The 18,270-nt window shown below is 44.1% G+C and overlaps 1 protein-coding gene across 5 annotated transcripts in view; it reads right to left on the bottom strand.

Annotated features, from left to right (window-relative positions):
* Nucleotides 1–3,973: 3,973 nt before the first annotated feature.
* Nucleotides 3,974–18,270, bottom strand: part of GNG12 (G protein subunit gamma 12) — a 122,418-nt gene continuing 108,121 nt past the window's right edge. For 3 of the 5 annotated variants that reach the window (XM_067006050.1, XM_067006045.1, XM_067006054.1), the window contains exons 3-4: nt 9,782–9,892; nt 3,974–7,650 (exon numbers count right to left, since the gene is read on the bottom strand). In XM_067006050.1, coding sequence (XP_066862151.1) covers nt 7,525–7,650; nt 9,782–9,874 — 219 coding nt within the window. In that variant the 5' untranslated portion in view covers nt 9,875–9,892 and the 3' untranslated portion in view covers nt 3,974–7,524. Of the gene's footprint in view, nt 7,651–9,781; nt 9,910–18,270 lie in introns of all 5 variants that reach the window. The other 2 variants (XM_067006041.1, XM_059075882.2) reach the window with 2 other exon arrangements.

The following is an 18,270-nucleotide window of genomic DNA, read 5'->3' as shown; positions in this document are numbered from 1 at the left end:
GTAAGTGCCTGGAGTCTAGTATTGTTTATTTTTATTTAAGGTCCAGGACATTAGGCTCTTGACTATTAAGGAACTAATTTGCTCACTTTACATTACTTAAGTTTATTTAAATTAAAATAAAATTTTTTGTTATTGAGTTCACTTGCAATATTATGTTTCAGGTGTACCACATAGTGATTCACAATTTTAAAGGTTATTCTCCATTTATAGTTGTTATAAAATATGGCTATGTTCTCTGTGCTGTACAATATATCCTTGTAGCTTAATTATTTTATACATAGTAGTTTGTACCTCTTAATTCCCTACTCCTATATTGCCCTCCCCCCTCCATTACTAGTTTGTTCTCTATATCTGTGAGTCTGTTTCATTTTTGTTATATTCACTAGTTTGACCCCTCATATAAGCGATATCATACAGTGTTTGTTTTTCTCTGTCTAAATGCACTTAGCATAATACCCTCCAAATCCTATCCATGTTATTGCAAATGGCAAAATTTCATTATTTTTTATGGTTGAGTAGTATTCCATTGACTATATTTATATACCACATCTTCTTTATCCATTTGTCTGTTGATGGACACTAAGGTTAATTCCATATCTTGGCTGTTGTAAATAATGCTGCTATGAACACTGGGTTGCGTGTATCTTTTCAAATCAGTATTTTTGTTATTTTCAGATACATACCCAGGAGTGGAATTGCTGGGTCATATGGTAGTTTTATTTTTCACTTGATTAATTTTAAAATTCCCAAAGTTATTTTGCCCCCTGCCCCCACCCCCATACAAACCATGCTACAGATACGAAGACAGACTATGGGCTGTAGAATCTAGCTGACGCGGGTGTGTGGAATCAGGGTCTGTACTTCTTAGTTGTTGGATCCTGCATAGCTCGCTTGACTTCTCTGAGCCTCAGTTCCTCATCTGTAGCATAGAGTTAAATAAAGTCAACTTACCTTTCAAGAGTTGTTGTGAGGCTTAAATGGGAGGATACATATGGAGTGTCCAGCCCGGTGTCAGTGTTTGGTCCCTCCTTTCCCCAGGGCCTCACACAAATGTCTGTAAATATCGACAGATGTATGAGCTATATTGAAATGTACTTCATTGATGTCAGATCTACAAGGGTTTATCTACAATAAAGCAATTCTAATGCGTTGGCCGTGGGAAAATGTCTCAAGGTTAAAAGTAGGAAGGATCTGCTGCACATGGACGATTCTTGGCGTGCAGTTCTCCAAAGGGATGCTTGTCTTCAGATATACTGTAAAGCTTCTTTACCATTTTTGCCACATCCAAGTACAAGCTGTGCTATTGTATACCACATTTTTGAAAATATAAGTTGTCTTACTTTTTATTTAAATCTGTTTTAGAAGGAAACTTTATATCACAACTTGCTCAGTGAGTGACTGCTTTTCCCCTGCCCCCAGCATATCAACTTACAGATCCACAGGGTCTTTGTCATGTCACACGGTTAATGTCCTATGTCAGGACCAGATTTCAGGTCTTTTTGTGGCTGGAGCTCTCTATTCTATCACTAAGGGGTGTGTGTTTGTGTGTGTGTGTGTGTGTGAGGTCTTTTTGTGGCTGGAGCTCTCTATTCTATTACTAAGGGGTGTGTGTGTGTGTGTGTGTGTGTGTGTGTGTGTGTGTGTGTGTGTGTGTGTGTGTTTTAAGATGGCATGATTGGATCTAGAGACCAGGAGTAGCAATTTGCACATAGATGTCTCAGCTGGAGATATAACATGCAAATTCAAGACCTTACCATTATATATCTTGGCCATTCCAATTACTTGCTTTCATTATTGAATCGATTACCTAGGAGGATTTATAGGGTATAAAAATGCTTTGTATGTAAAATTAATTCTCAATACACCTAAAACTTTATGATTAACTTCTGCTCCTTTGTGCTAAGCGTTGCTCTCTCCATAGTTCTATTTTATAGCATCAGTTGTCTTCTACAGATTAATATATTAAGTCCTATAGCATTTCAGGATACATTTATTTGGACTGCATTTTCTTCCAGTGCAGAGAAAATGTTGATTTCTTAACAAATTGTTGAGGTGAGGGTTCCTGAGACCAGCTGTATGTTTGCCCAGGACTGGCCTATAGCTAAATGGCCTTTAATAGATGTGATTGACTCAGATAAGGAAACAGCAATTGGGGAAGCATCTGAAGGGAAAGGTTATTTGCTGCTCACAGTGGCAAAGGGGTAGAGTCGCAAGCAGGGCCATGCTCTGAAAGCAAGCTAAAGGCAATAGACATGCCAGGTTGTGCAAAGATGGCTTACAGCTGATGGCAGGACAGGTTCTACACAGTCAGAGCCGTGAGCCCAAAGTTTGTAAATCTAGACATAGGGACTCAAAAGACTGTCCACCTAGCCCCAAGTAAGAAGGCTTATGGTGAATGTCGATATGTATATGTGTAACAGACCCCTGCCGATAAGAAGCTTGTCACGGCGCATGTCCAGGAGAGCTGGACCTGCACCTCCACATTTAGCTCCCACATTACCAGCAGGCTTGAGTTCTTTGTTCATACCATTAAGGTTGCATACCATTTCATCTGCCACATTTACTTACTTAGTCTAGCCATTTCAGCTTCATTGTTCTCCATCTCCTTATCCCTACCCAAGTCCCATCTACCACCCCCAATACCGTCTTCCATTGAAAGTCACAGGAACTTCCGGTTAATTTGGTCTGAGCCAGTGAAAGTGCTGATCAGTTGCTGCCTATTTTTCATGACCAACGTGTCTAAATTCTTCAGTCCTTTCCTAGGAAGGGCTGAGTGGCTATCTTTTGCCCCTACCCTTTGTAGTGTGTATGTGCTGGTTTTCGGAAACAGGGGCCATCTCTTTAGCTTGCCCAGCCCATAACCTTGTTGGCTGCCTTCTCCCCGGCTTTCTGGATGATGATGTCCCTCCCTTGATCTCTGTGGGAATCCCAGCTCTGGAGGAAGGGACGGGGCAGGAGGCAGGGTACCTTCAACAAACACTTGGTGAATATGAGTCTTCAAGTCTGATGACCTTTCCATTTGTTGTCTGTTTCTATGGTCACAGCTGGGTCTCAGGATGGTAAAGAGCCTTCCACACATAGTGAATCACTACACCATTCCTCTTTAACAACTTCCACTGCCTTCTGGTTGCTTGCAGGGTAAGTGGTATGGGAGACGCTCTGCACACTAGCTTTGAGCTCACTTTTCTCCTCCTCCTGTCATTCCCTCCCAAGACTTCATTCCAACGCATACAGGGTTTCTGCGTCTCTCAAGACCTAGTTCGAACACCACCTCCCTTGGAAGCCTTCTCAGACTTTGCTGATATGGAGGTAGCCCTCCTTCCTCTGGGCTCTCACGGCACTCTGTGTTCACCTGAGTTCAGGCACTTTGCACACGGTACTATAATTATTAGTTTATATATTGGTTATTCCCACCCTTCCTTGCCCTAGGACTGTGAGCTTCTCACGGGCTGGTGTGAGCTTTATTCATTTGAGTGTAATCAGAGCCTGAGTTCCATACCTGGCTCTCAGCAGGTGCTCAGAAAATGTTAACTGAATGAATGCAGGAAAAGGGGAAGAGGATTGATTGGTCTTCTGTTAATTTATTGAGCAAAATACAGTAGGAAGATTCAATGAGGCACTGATCCAGTAAAGAAAGCAACGGTGCTTTAATGAAACTTCTTTCAAATCTGTGAACACGTTAGCTATGAAGTAAATGCTTTTATTCTTTCCGCAGAACAGATTTCCAAACAATGATCACAATGTTTAGGTTAATAAGATGCTGGACAGATGAGTAGTCAAAGAATGTTATAAAACAACAATCCCATCAACTATATGTCAAATGCAAATTTACTGAGACATCAAGGGAATGTATGTTTATAGTTACATGGCTATAAACAAGACATTATTACAGTAATCAAGTCCACAAAACTAGAAAAAAAAAGCCATATAACAAAAAGCCCTTTCATAAGCGATTAAATGAGCACACACAATAGACAAACCAATTCTATATTTGAAGCAGCAAATAGCACCAACATGTTGGCAGGACCAGTAGAGGGGTGGGTAGTAGGCTGCTGGATGGAACAGGGGGATCTCAGCAATCATTTACTTCAAGCCCCATTTTACAGATGGTGAAATGGAGGCCCAGAGAGATGTAGTGCCTTGTTCAAAGTCACACAACACAGGGACACAGGATTGGCTAGACAATGAACGATCCAGGCCACTCAGCTCTAGGTAAGTGTTCTATTTTAACATACAGATAATTCTACTTGATTCAATGTATTTTTTTCCTATTAACAGATCTACCATAAAAAGTCAGCACAAGTCCTAACACACTCTGGTATTTATTATGTTTATTGAGAAAGGACTGACATGTACTGTGATTTACTTCTTGGGACTATATAGCTGTTAAAATTCGGAGTACTCACTCAGATGACACTCTTTTAGGTGCAAACTGACTGAGAAGAAGGAATCTGGAGGGAAAGTTTGGCACATCCTGCACTACCTAAGCTAACTTATGCCTCAAAGTTACTAAATTGTTGGTATAATTGTTTTTTCTGATAGTTGAAAGATTAGTAAAGCACAAAAGTAGTCCCAATAGAGAGAAAGCAAATCAGGTCTTTCCTTTAAAGGGTAAGTATGGCACTTTTCATTTTAATAATAAGGTAAAGAAATGTAAAAACCTGATTCTTATTTAGAAAAAAACCTATAGCTTGTGAACCACCTGGTATAGAAAGTGTTTCTCTATTTTAAAAAAAAGTGTTCCCGTAAAGTACTTTGGAGTCATGAAATTCTGTCTAGCATATCTTGCCATGGTCCTGAGGCCTCAATTGGACAGATTTATGATGCACTAATGAAGATATAAGAATGGAAAAAGAGATCACTGTTAACAGAAGCAGCATTAAAGGCAAAGTATAGTGAACATACTTAAATAGCTTCATAGATATGCAGGCAAGAAGTTGCATGCACGTAATTGATTAGGTGTGTCATTATAGTGGTAGTTGGAAAAAAAAATAACACACACTGGGCATTCGTCTGTCATTATCAAAAACCAGTTGCTGCCGAATAGTTAAACTGTGGCTTTACAAGTAGAATAAAGCCTGATAAATAAGTGACTTCTGCATATCATATATATGTATACATATATTATATTTTTCTCACATAGATGTCTAGTTATAAGTACATCAACATTTAGCTACAATTTTTCTCCCCCTTTGGGTCCAGCATCAAAGGATTTGATATCACTTTTCTTAAACATACCCTACACCAGGTTAGGAAGTTACATGATTTTCATACTCGTAGCCTTTATGATATCTGGCCAGCAAAAATAAAAATGAAATCTCCTGGGACCTCAAGTCCATTCCTAACCACTACAGGCATGTTAACAAATATATAGCAAACCATATTTGTTTTCCGTTAGGTAAAAGAACATGTTTTAGTACTAAATAATAAACTATGCTTGCTACCAAAAATGTGTACATAGCAGTATAATAAAAGTAATTTCATGAAAATATTTTGTAACAAGCTACATTATAAATATTTAAAGAGACATGGTAAAAATCAGAGTGAAAATAAGATTAGTGTTCTGAAACTATCAGTAGAAAAATATACTTATAAAAAAAAGAATGTCTCATTAAGTGAAGCTGTAAATGTAAAGTTGTCTTAATGTACATTTCAAATATCACCTTTTGAAAGGAAAAACTGTTCTCTCTCCAACAGGTGCCTATAATTTACTTGGAAACTGGGCGTTTTGCGGAACTAAGCGTAGATGACAAGAGGATAACAGCGGTGGTGTGATTTCCACATGGTCCTGGAAGAGTGAGGCCCGTTCACAATGCTGAATAGGCAGGTGATTTGGAGAAATATGGAATATATTTGAGAAGTTTGGACACAGTACTGCATTTGTTCACCCACAATTAGCATAATACTCAAAGCTCAGACATTAGATTTTAAAAGGGGCTTGTACTGCAGGGCAAGAGTGTACGGAACTAGGGAAAACCGTTGTAAGTAATTCCTTCTTGGGGAGGAATCCTTTTTGAGACTATTTTAAATCATTCATTAGTAGTTGTTTTTAATGAACTGAAGCTGAATTAAAATATCAAAGGTCTAGTGTATGGTTTGGGCCCATAAATAAGCATTTTAAAAGACCCTCTCTTCCTCTTAGATAAAGTTAACGGAGGAGATGCCTTCTGGCCATAGGAGATGCCTTCTTTTGGCATCCCCACTGGAAATTCTGAGGATGTGTGGCAGCACCATCATGCCCAGAGGAAAATCAAGGAGCCCAACACCCAGCTGCTGGAACCGTGGGCCCAGGTAGCGAACCACTGGATCCCAGCCTGTCTCAGATGGTGTGAGGACAAGCTAGGGATGACGATGATGCTGCAGATACTTGAAAAGAGCTTATACGTAAGTAAGTGTCTGATACCTGTACGTTCTTTTTGTGTGTATGCTTCTTCCTCTTCATGATCTGCCCACTTGGGGCTGGGAGGTGAACATTGCCTCTGAGGACATGTTCTGGCGGCAGAGGAAAGATAGAGGGGAGGCAGAGAAAGTGAGCTAAATCACAAAGTTGGGCCAAGGAGAGCAGCTGTTTTTCACGCATTCCTGCTCCTCTCTTGGCCCGGCTCACGGCTGCTGTCTCGCTGCCATGGTTAGAGTGGAAATTTCAGAGGTGTCTACCCCTGCTCCAGAGGACGTGAGCCCCGGGGCACAGCTGCCCAGGGTACCCCAAGGGCCTCCTCCCCTCTTCTAGACGCAGGATCACTGAAGCCCGAAAGCCCTTGGTGAATTAATACTCATATCATAAAAGGGCTTTTAGTTCAGTTTTTAAATTTTAATTGGCACAGTTTACTGTAGCCTAAGAGGTCAGCAAGATTTCAAGAGGAGAGAGATGACTTCATTACTCAGTTACAATGAATGCAGTCTTTAGGGTGCTCTTTACTTTTTGTACAATAACTATAAGAAAAGAATTTAATTCTACCCACACACAGCTCAAGACAAAGGTATAACAACTTCTTCTGGAGTTGAACTGATGGTCTGGAGAGAGAGACATTTTAATAGGGAAATAAGCTTTGAGATGTGTATATACAAACACACATATATATATACACAAAACACTCCTCACCCACATATACTGTACAGATTGGCATAACCCTATTAAGAACATACTATGATAGAAAGGCTTTAGGACAAGTTATTCTTGGCATTTTAATCGAGACGAGTCCTTAGGTACTTTAGGTCTTAACTGGATCATTCACATATTTTTATAAAAGGCCAGACCAACTTTCCTTCAGCAGTAACCCAATATGACACCAGAGTCAACAAATGGAAAACAAGATTGTTATTCTGTATTAATTCATTAAAGGGCATTTTAGAGAAAGGACAACTTGGAAAACAAAGACTTCTGAGAGTCCATGATTCCAAGTTAGTTAAGAGCATTTTAGTTATTAGCAGTGGTTACCAAATAAGCCGAAGGTAAATCTTTTCAAGGAGCTGCTCAGCATTTGCTTTGTTGAAAAGAGGGGAGGAACCACTTCACCAACTCCTCTATAAGATGATGCAGGTCTTTTTGTCTTTGAAAGGGTTTTCTGAAGTTGGTATCCCCATCAGCAGAGGGTCATTCCTTGCATGCTCCTCACAGTAGGACATGAGGTCCGCTGATGCCTTTGAAACCTGGTGTGTGGACAGACCAAAGCAAACAAAGAAAATATTTACAGGATGCAACTAGAGATGATCACACTAAGTGAAGTAAGTCAGACACATACCATATGATATCACTTATATGTAGAATCTAAAATATGGCACAAATGAACCTATATCTACAAAACAAACAGACACATAGACATAGAGAACAGACTTGCGGTTGTCAAGGGGGAGGGAGAGAGATGGACTGGGAGTTTGGGGTTGGTAGATGTAAACTATGTATAGGGTTGGATAAACAACAAGGTCCTACTGTATAGCACAGGGGACTATATTCAGTATCCTGTGATAAACCATAATGGAAAAGAATATATAAAACAAGAATGTCTATACGTGTATAACTGAGTCACTTTGCTGTAGAGCAGAGATTGGCACAAAACTGTAAATCAACTATGCTTCAATTAAAAAAAGTTAAAAAAAAAAAAAAGAAAATATTTACATACTTGAAAGGTATTTGAATGCTAACCCACTGGGTGGAAGACTGTTGGAGAACAGGATAACCAAAGTATCACTCCCAGATTATTTGTTACTTAAAGAGGGAAAAGGTACTTCTAAATGGAGAAATCTGGCAGATAAGGCCTTCCTTAACCACGTGATCAAACTGACATCAGATGTCTCTTGGAGTGAGTGCAGAAGACTCGCCACCAGCCAGCTAGTATTTCTGTCCAAACTTTTAGCCTGAATTTGATGGTCAGCAAACAATCCCATCTAAAGTGAGGGCCATTCTGAAAAGTGAGTGGCCTGGAATCTTCAAAACTGGACTATGTGTTAGATACTATTAGCAGCTGGTCCTGAGTGTAAGCATTGTACTGTGGTTACGTAGAAGAATGCCCTTATACTTAGGAGACAGAGATGGTGAAGTATTAGGGGTGATGTGTCACGATGTTTGCAAATAACTTTCAACAAATTTAAAGAAAAAATTATGTCAGTTTTTTGAGTGTGTGTGTGTAGAGACAGAGAAAACAAGTGTGGTAAAATGCTAATAATTGGTGAATCTTAGTAAACAGTATATGGGTGTTTGTTGTTACAACTCTTCCACAGGTTTGAAATTTCTCAAAATAAAAAGTTGGGGGGGGGGGAGGGGAAAAAGAAAGTGGCCGTGATTCAAAGGAAGGTTGTATCTTAGTTTCTATCCAATAACACATCGATTAGAATGCACAACAGAGTTAAAGAACCGAATTATAGGCTCAGAGCCAAAACTCAGAATAGAGCCAAATTCTAGTAGAGCTTCAAGATTTACTGTTAAAGATTAGGCTTGGGGGAATAAAAAGAGGGACAAAGCCAGCATGGGAAGATGCAGTACCTTACTTTGGCATGAGTTAAAAATGGAAATACCACACCCTGTTCAGAAGTCTGGGTGGAAGACCCGTTAGAATAATCAGATCAGTGTCCTCAGGCCAGGGGCACAGGCAGCCTCCTGTTTTGAAGACAGGTGACTATCTCTAGGCCCAGAGGAATTTATCAGGTGACTGCTTCAGTATCTAGGAAACGGCCATTACTCACAACATTCCAAGGCACTCACGCCTAGCTCTCTCTTCAGGTCTGGGGGGAAAAAGACTTCAAAGTCAGGTGACCCAACAAATGCCTTCTGGTTTCCTCCAGATCTCAACTAAGGCTGGCGATACTTACCCTGGGTTGCAGACTGCGGTCGTCAAAGTCCGCACACACTGAAAAACCCACCTTCTCCTAAAAAGGACACCTGGTTGTTGACTTATGCAAGGCCACCTTGGCTGCACTGGTAACTCTAGAACACTTCATACATTCCAGAGGGATGACGAGGGTGTTTATAAAGTCCACCTGGAAGCCCTGTCCCGAGGGAGAACACAGTGACAGAGGGCCCGACCATGTGCGCTCAGGGAAGGCAGGTCCTCAGGAAATCCTGTCTCGGGCTTTAGGTTTTCTGTCCACACAGAGAGCCTCACTCAGACACTCTGGCTCGCCAGTGCTATGTTGAAATGAAAGTTAAGATTTGGAGACCCTCAGCTGGCCCGGGGAAAATCCTGGCACCTGGCCCGATTACCTGGCACCCACCTTCTCAGATATGTGGCCCAGCCTTGGGAGGGCAGAGGGCAGAAAACACATCTGACCCACTCAAGGCTCTTACCTTTATTCTTTCGATGGAGGCTTCCATTCTCAGCTGCTGCACAGTCCTTCTTGCCTGGGCGATGTTGTTGGTGCTGGCTGTCTTGCTGGACATCTTCAGTTACTGTTTCACCTGAAATCTGAAGAGAACTGTTTTTTTTTTTTAAAGGTGAAGAACAGTCATCTTTAAGTTGCTTAGACGCTCATAATGCTTTGAGGGGGAAAGGATGCATTGCCGGTCACCACAGCCTCTTGGAGGCTGCTACCACAAAGCCCCTCGGCAATGGGAGTGGCGGCCTCAGCTTCTAAGCTTGTAATCCTTTTGAGCACCTTCCTGAATCTTTCGTCTGCAGAAACCCAGTACTAGTAGTTTAATCCATGCGCCCCATATACAGCATAAAATAGCGTTTTCTAAGGGGAAACAAACACACACAGACGTCCGTGGTAGTTACAAGGCCTCCAGCCAACGTGGGCCATGCTCCACATGCAGGTTAACATTACTGCCCTGTGCGTTAATAGAAGGTTTGATTTCATTTCATTTTGGCTCTCTTACCCAACTATTACACTGATACAAATCCTGGCAACAGAAAAGGGCAGAAGAGAGTGCTGCTGGAGAACTCTGCACAAAGGGTGCATTTTTAGGTGCTATCAAGATTTGCCGTCCTTTGGAGAAAGTTAGGCAGATAAGGAAGTCTTTATTCAGGAAAAAGTGGGAACCTTTCAGCTGAAAGACTCTCAATGACAGATCCACAGCAAAAGTCACATGGGATGCTGCCTCAAGCCTGAAATATTTAATGGACCTACATCAGCACCTCCCCCCCGCCCCACCCCTTTGACCTCTCTGGCTTCATCCTGGTGGCCAGGGCACTGGCTAATCCCACACCCCCACCACATGCTCGTGGGCCTGCCCTCTGCCTCTCTCTCCCGGTGAAAAGCAAAGGAAACATCCCGGACCTTGAGCTTCGACCGGTCTAGTTGCCCAATGGCATAGTCCAAGGGGAAGGCGGGCTGGGGAAAAGCACTGCCTGGTGCCCCCGCCATATATGGCTAAGTTCTCTCTCGGCACGGCAGCATTGGAAGACATCGCAAAGCTGGCAGCCCTGGCAGTTTATGAGTCATAGCAGGTGGACAGTAGGTGTGCCTCGCCGGCGCTATGCCAGGGCTCAGCAAAGTCTGAGGGCACCGTGGCGCCAGCAGCAAACGCAGGCTGGCTCAACCTGGAGGGGCTGCAGGTGCACAAGGCATATCTGCCATAAAGGCTTACACTAGACAAGGCTGCCGAAAACAGCAACCCACAGCTCCTGCGGTGTCCACCGGAGTTCTACCGCACTCAGAATGCTTCTTCTGATGGCTGATTTCAAGGACTTGGGTAGGGCTTGTACCTTCTGAAGTGAGAGGCAGCTTTGGGTCAAATGCCCAAATAAAACTGTGCTTTTTAACTGCGTGCAGAACTTTGAAATCCAGCCTAATCGGCAAGCTTCATGTTCCTGGTTTGGACCCTACCTCTTCCAGTTACTTAACCTCTATGAGCCCATGTTTTCTCATTTGTAATATAGGGATACTATTGTTTTTGAGGATTCAATTCACTGGTGCACATGCACTGTTTAGCATAGGACCAAGGCACTCCATACACAGCAGCTGCTATTGTATTTATCCTTGGGGGGTCACACCCAGCACAATGAATGGGAATCCTCTGTGTACCTACCTGCCTCCCCCTGGTCAATGAGCCTCCAAGCGTTTTAACCGACTGGTCGGGGTGGGCTATGGGCATGGGCCCCAGGCAATTCTGCTGCACTCTGGTGTCAGGGCAGAATAGAATGTCTGGAAACAGCCCACTGAGGATTCCCCTAGCATAAGGGAGCCCAAGCCGTGCAGGAAACTGGGAGGAGCCCTCGTGTGGCAGGGCACGGTGGCCTCGCCTTGGGCGACCTGGTTACAACACACTTCCTGACAAGCTGCCGCCTCCTCAGATTCCGCACTCATCCTGCCCCACCCAAAGGAGAGGCTGAGGGTCTCCTCCCGGTGACTTTGCACACACCCAGCGGTCTGGCCCAGCCCTTCTGTGCTCCCAGCAAGCACCTGTTAACAGAGCGAGCCTTTGAAATGGGTCTAAGGCTGCAGGCAGCCTTTCTGCGAACAGTTTGAAGTGCCCTGATTCACAGCGCGCTGGTCCTCGTTTTGTTCCCTGTAGCACAGTTAAACGGGGCTCCCCTGCCAGCTGGCGCCTGTTCTGAGGATTGGCCCCCAGCCTTCAGAATGCGAATGTGACACCCTTTCTGAGTGGCCTGTGGTTTCCAGGCTTCATAAATGGACTTCATAAATAGGACTTCATAAATGTTCCCTTTGCAGGAAAATAACGCCAAGCAGTCTCTTCTTCTCAACCTCTAGGGCATAAAGTTTCCAAGGCCTGAGCAAGTTTTTCTGTAACTGCAGAACATTTCACACACACATCAGGACTGGGTCAGGCATGGCTCCTCCCACCCACACAGCTGTAAGCAAATAGTCCACAATTTGGCTTCAGTTATAAAATGCTTGGGTAGGCCCTCCTAAAATTGGTGAGAAACTTTGCATCTGGTACACGGACGACTTACTTCCTGACTGTATTATAGTCACGATTATAAATAGCCAGTGGTTCACAGTTCATGCTTGCCAGCTTGGGGCTCTTACAGCTTTCCCTACTTCTGACATCTGTGTTCTGACCTGCTCCTTCACAGAGAGCCCTCTCCCTATCCCTCAGATAGCTTCCTGCTCCCTTCGGCTGGGGATCCCTCTAGAAAAAGTTGTACACTGGGCCACTGGTAAAGAACATAATTTCTTATGATAACATGCTCCCAATGGAGAAGTCAAATCAAAATTATGTGGTTTTAGCCTAAGGAACCTCTTCAGGTAACTCAGTGGGCTGAGCTGCCTCACTTGTATGAAAGCAGGGTCACAGCTGCTTGATGTCTGAGCGGTGGGTGGTGTTTACAGGAGCAGGAGGTCTCGCTGAGGACGTCCTCCCCACCTGCAGCTGCTCTGCATTACCTCAACGGCTGGGCTGGGGCAGAACCAGACCGAGAGGCTGGGACAGAAACATCTCTGAGCCTCTCTGCACCCTCAGAGGGTGTCTTTGGTCTTCCCTCAATGCACGGATGTCTGGCTGTTTGTTTGTGCTACTACTTGGATAAAAAACTTGTGTTATTCTTACTCCAAAAATAGTTTCCAAGACAGACAGCACCCGATGTATAGGACCTTAGAGCGCACACATACTTTCATCTGCATTCGTCTTTGAAGCCTCACTCTCAGCCTGAAAGGTATATTACTTTTTCATCCTTGTTTTATAGATGAGGCAACCAAAATTAGAAAAACTTGCTCCAAGTTAATCCAGCTCACAGCCTTGAACTAGCTTTTAAGCCTCTCCACCCCAGAAGCCACATTTCCTATTGTATCAAGGAAAGGATGCAATTCCAATTAATTTGATTCACAAACACTCTGGACATCACTGAACAGTCTACGATGTGGTTCTCATCAAGGGCGACCTTGACACTCCATGACCTGGAGTTGTGGCCTTGCTGATGGCTTCACGTTTGTACAACACCCCTTCTGGTGCAGAAGGGATCTGTTTGTCTGTCTAGTGCCCTGGAAGACAGGTCTCCCCTCTCATATCCATAAGCTAAGTAAGAATGTTCTCGCTGTGGCTATTAGGCAAGGACTGAGGTCAGCTTCTGGAGTCACTGGATAACCCACCCAGAAGGGCCCAGGCCTGTGCCTGCCTGTGCCTGCCTGTGCAGACACCCAGGTTTGATAAAACTCTGGCTATTGCTTCTGCAGCCTTGTTTCCACTTTTACATGTGGCTGAGAGATTTGAATAAACATAAGTAGTATTTAGCTATTCAAATACTTTGCATTGGTTTTAATGCTATTATTCATCTGAATTCTCAGCTTCCTAGAAATTCCTGGGAACAAGATGTCACATTAGGGAAATGTGGGCATTTTAATCTTCGTCAAGAGGGGCCTGAAGCAGGGAGAGGAGGGTGGGGATGGAAAGTGTGTCACAGAGCACACTCTGGGGGGAAGGCACCAGGAAGCCCCAGGATCTGAATCACAAGTCATCATGGCCTGGCCAGTAACTGAATCACTGGAGTGAAGCCAACTTTCTGAGCAAACACACCCCTTGTGGCTGTAATAAAAGAGGAGGCTGCAAAAAAAAAAAAAAAAAGACAGCAGGCTACCACTTACCCTCTGATCCTGCCTTCAACTATCAATGTCTTACCCCAGCTCTCTGCCTGCTCCTCATCTGCTAAAGGGGACAGCAATCTAACAGGCTTGTTGGGAGGACAAACAGGAGCACCTAGCACTAATGCGCCCGGTACACACAGACGTTTAACAAGTGCTGGACCCCTAGGCTTGTTAATAAGATGAAAACCACGTGCTCGGTGGGAAACAAGGGAAAAATTCAGACAGTAAAACAAGAGTTTCAAGGTAATGTGATCAGGTAGCAACATCTACTGATAGGGTCTTGGCAGGAGTTCAGGGAGTGGACAGTCAGGCCCCTAAGAACTAACTGGCTTTCTATTCTCATGAACACTTATTATTTTCTATCAGAGCCTGCAGGCTGCATCCAGACTGCAGATGTGTTTGGTTGGGTCCCACAGAGGATTAACTAAATTGTGTGTGTGTGTGTGTGTGTGTGTGTGTGTGAGAGAGAGAGAGAGAGAGAGAGAGAGAGAGAGAGAGAGAGAGAGAGAGCGAGCGAGCGAACGAGCGCACGCGAGGGAAGGAGGGAGGGAGGGAGGGAGAGTGTGTGTGTGTGTGTGTGTGTGTGTGTGTGTGTGTGTGTGTGTGTGTGTGTGTTTAAATTAATTAATTAATTTATTATTTTTGGCTGTGTTGGGTCTTCGTTTCTTTGCGAGGGCTTTCTCTAGTTGCGGCAAGCGTGGGCCTCTCACTGTCGTGGCCTCTCTCGTTGCAGAGCACAGGCTCCAGACGCGCAGGCTCAGTAGTTGTGGTGCACGGGCCTAGTTGCTCCGCGGCATGTGAGATCTTCCCACACCAGGGCTTGAACCCGTGTCCCCTGCATTGGCAGGCAGACTCTCAACCGCTGCGCCACAAGGGAAGCCCTGTGTGTGTTTTAATTGTCAACACTTGAAAACTGAAGAGATTTCACCTTAAAAAGAAAAATTTCTGGAAAAATCAAAATCTTACACAAGTGGGCTGGATCTGAGCAGAGGCACACCTGCCAGGCCCTCTATTTGAACCTGTGGCACAGCCTTTACACTGTGCCTTGGATATTTAGTTCCTGGGACATGCTCAAGGATTAGGCCAGGGGACTTGGACTCATCCCTGCCCCTGCCCCTTCCTACCTTTGGCGCCCTGCGCAGGGCCTGTAGCCTATCTAAGCCTCAACTTTCTCATGGGAAAAATGGGGATAATAATACTTTTCTATCTCAAAGGACTGTTAAGGCATCAGATAAAATAAGCATGTGAGGGTAGTAAACATAGAGGATACTCCTGCTGAGCATTTAATAGCTGCATCCCCTGATCACAGCCCGTGGGAAGTCCTCTGAGCACCCACAGGCCTTGCCTGATGTTCTCCCCTCCTCCTGCTGTACCTTGCTAGTGCAGGGTGGGAAGGTAAACTACCTCTCCCAGTGTTATCAGCTGACTTGTATCCCCCCAGAATTCACAAGGTGTCGTCCTAACCCCCACCCCAAACAAAGCTCGCAGGCAATGAGGCCAAAGGTAGTTGAACCTGTGACTGGCTGGCTGCATGTCCTGCCCTGCTCCTGTCCAGTTCCGAGAACACAGAGCGCAAGGAACAAGTTGCTGGCCTAGGGGGATGGAAAATAAGACGGACAGATGAGGAAGGGCTGCACAGAACGGTGGAAGACATGCTTTGGGATGGGGAAGAGACAACGAAGCGATAGTGATGTTCCTTTCTAAGAGAAGTATGCGTAGGCTCAGAATCAGCAGAGTGAAAAAGAAAGAGAACAGTTCTCTCTCAAAACCTCAACAGAGCTCTTCCTCTAAAAGCAGATGCTTTTAAATTATTTATTTATTTTAGGCTGTGTTGGCTCTTCGTTTCTGTGCAAGGGCTTTCTCTAGTTGAGGCGAGTGGGGGCCACTCTTCACAGCAGTGCGCGGGCCTCTCACTGTCGCGGCCTCTCTTGTTGCGGAGCACAGGCTCCAGATGCGCAGGCTCGGTAGTTGTGGCTCACGGGCCTAATTGCTCCAAGGCATGTGGGATCTTCCCAGACCAGGGCTCGAACCCGTGTCCCCTGCATTAGCAGGCAGATTCTCAACCACTGGGCCACCAGGGAATCCCCAGCAGATGCTTTTAAACTTGCTAACCCTTTGAAGTCTTCGTCTGGTATCTTTGATTAGTAGATTTTACCTGCCATCCAGGGCACATGTCCTTGAATAATGATGATGGTGATGAAGATGTTATTGCTATTGTTATGATGATAAAATTCAAGAAACTACCACCACTTATTGAGTACTTAGTATGTGCCAGGTAAGTAAATTCCAAGAATCATTTCATTTAATCTTCTTAGAGATGAATTCTTTTATCATTTCTGCTTTATAGATGAAGCACAGAGAGGTTAAAAAATCTTGCCGAAGATCACACTGATTTACGCAGCAGAGCTGGGACTCAGGGCCACCTGACTCTCAAGGTCATCCTCTCCATCGCCACTCTCTACTGCAGGCCTCTGACCATCAAAGACACAAGGAAGGAATCGGGAGAAAGCAAGGCCAAGTGTCAACCAGAAGCAGTGGACAAAGAAGACAAGGCCTCCCTTTAGGGCCTGTTGCTCCTTCAGGTAGGTGGTTTCCATAGCAATGACGGTAAAGTGGGGAGTTCAATGGCCTTGAGAGAAGATCTAAGTGAAGGAGAACTGGCTGCTCTTATTTAAAAGAAGGACTGCCCCAGATTCCAGGTAGGACTACTACTAAAGACGCAGGATGGTCCCATCATCCTCCTGTGCCCTAGCGAAGCTGGCAGGGAGCCTTGAGAATGAGCCAATCCTGGGTAATAAATCCAGAGGAGAGAGCTGCATAGCCTGAGCAGCTGGTTCCTTTCTCCTCCTGAGAAACACCAGTGATGATTATTAGAGTCTCTGCCTCTTGGTTCGACCCATGTTTATTTCTGCCTGGGTCTTAGAACAGGTCAGTTTAAAAGAATGCCACTTCCTACCTATGCTTAACTTTTCAAAGCTCTGAACAAGTCCTGGAAAATTCTAACTCCTTCTAATGACCTTAACCTACAGGATTAACCCTCCTTCAGTTTGAAACAGTTCTTAGCATTTAACATCCTTTGTAACTCAAGTCTAAATTTGTTTTCCTAACAGCTACTTCCTTTTGGAAAGTGTCTCCTCCCTGGCTTCGGAGATGCCAGACCATCGTATTCTTGCCTGTCTAATGCTATTCCTTTCTACAGCTCTTGTTCCTTCTTCTGAGTTTGGTTTTCTCAGGGCCCCAGTCCTGGAGGGCTGGTGTAGCAGAGTGAACAAGAGCCTTTATTTAGAGTCAGATAAATTCGAATCCTGGCTCATCACGGACTACCCCACGTTGTTTCACTTCTCTGACCTTCAGTTCCCTCATCTGTAAAATGGGAAGGGATAATAATAGTACCTACCTAACAGGGTTGTACCAGGAGGATATGAGAGAACATACGTAAATTACTCAGCACCTGCCTGACCTGCAGTGGTCCTCAGATGCCTTACCCATAAGGACTTTAGCTAAGACCAACACACTTAGCGTGCATACAGCCCTGACCCTTTACCTTAATTCCAATGTCTAAATAAAAAAGCCTATTTCAGTTTACACTCGAATGCTGCACAGCTGCTTCAAACACAACACACCTAAAACCTGAAGCAGCATAGCCGCCTGCCCCCAATCTTTCTCATGTCCCTTTCTCAATGAGTGATACCACCGTTGTCCTGGTCATGAGGCATCCTTTTGCATTAGCCCTCCTTCCAATTCTTAAAACCAAGCTTTGTCCAATAGAAATGTGAGCCACATATGTGAGCTTAAATTTTCTAGTAGCCACATGAAAAGAATTAAAACGTGAAATTAATATATTTTATTTAGCCCAATATGACCAAAATTAAAATGTAAATCAATGTTAAAAAATCGAGATATTTTATTCTTTTTGGTACTAAATCTTTGAAGCTCAGCGTGCATTTTGCACTTACAGCACATCTTGATTTGGATGAGCCACATTTCAAGTGCTCAGCAGTAACAGCGGCCTTATTGAACAGCGTAACCTTAGACTCTGGCACTTTCTAAATTCTTTTGATTCCTACTTTGACAAACCCCGCATTTAAATTTTTCCCCATTTTCTGGTCTTGGCTCCCAGCACCTCAAGTTAGGGCTATTGCAACAGCCTCACAACCACTTAAGTCCCTTATTTTCCTCCAGTCCAATCTATCCTGACCAGCATATGCTCAGATAAAGTACCATTTTCAGTTTATTTCTCTCTGGCTCACAAAAGTTCCAGGGATTCGTCAGGAACTCCAGAAAAAGTCCAAA

The sequence above is a fragment of the Kogia breviceps genome, chromosome 1, assembly GCF_026419965.1.
Source record: "Kogia breviceps isolate mKogBre1 chromosome 1, mKogBre1 haplotype 1, whole genome shotgun sequence".
In the NCBI taxonomy this organism is placed as follows: Eukaryota; Metazoa; Chordata; class Mammalia; order Artiodactyla; family Physeteridae; genus Kogia; species Kogia breviceps.
Note: the sequence above shows the minus strand (reverse complement) of the source record. Positions and strands in the feature narration are given on the sequence as shown.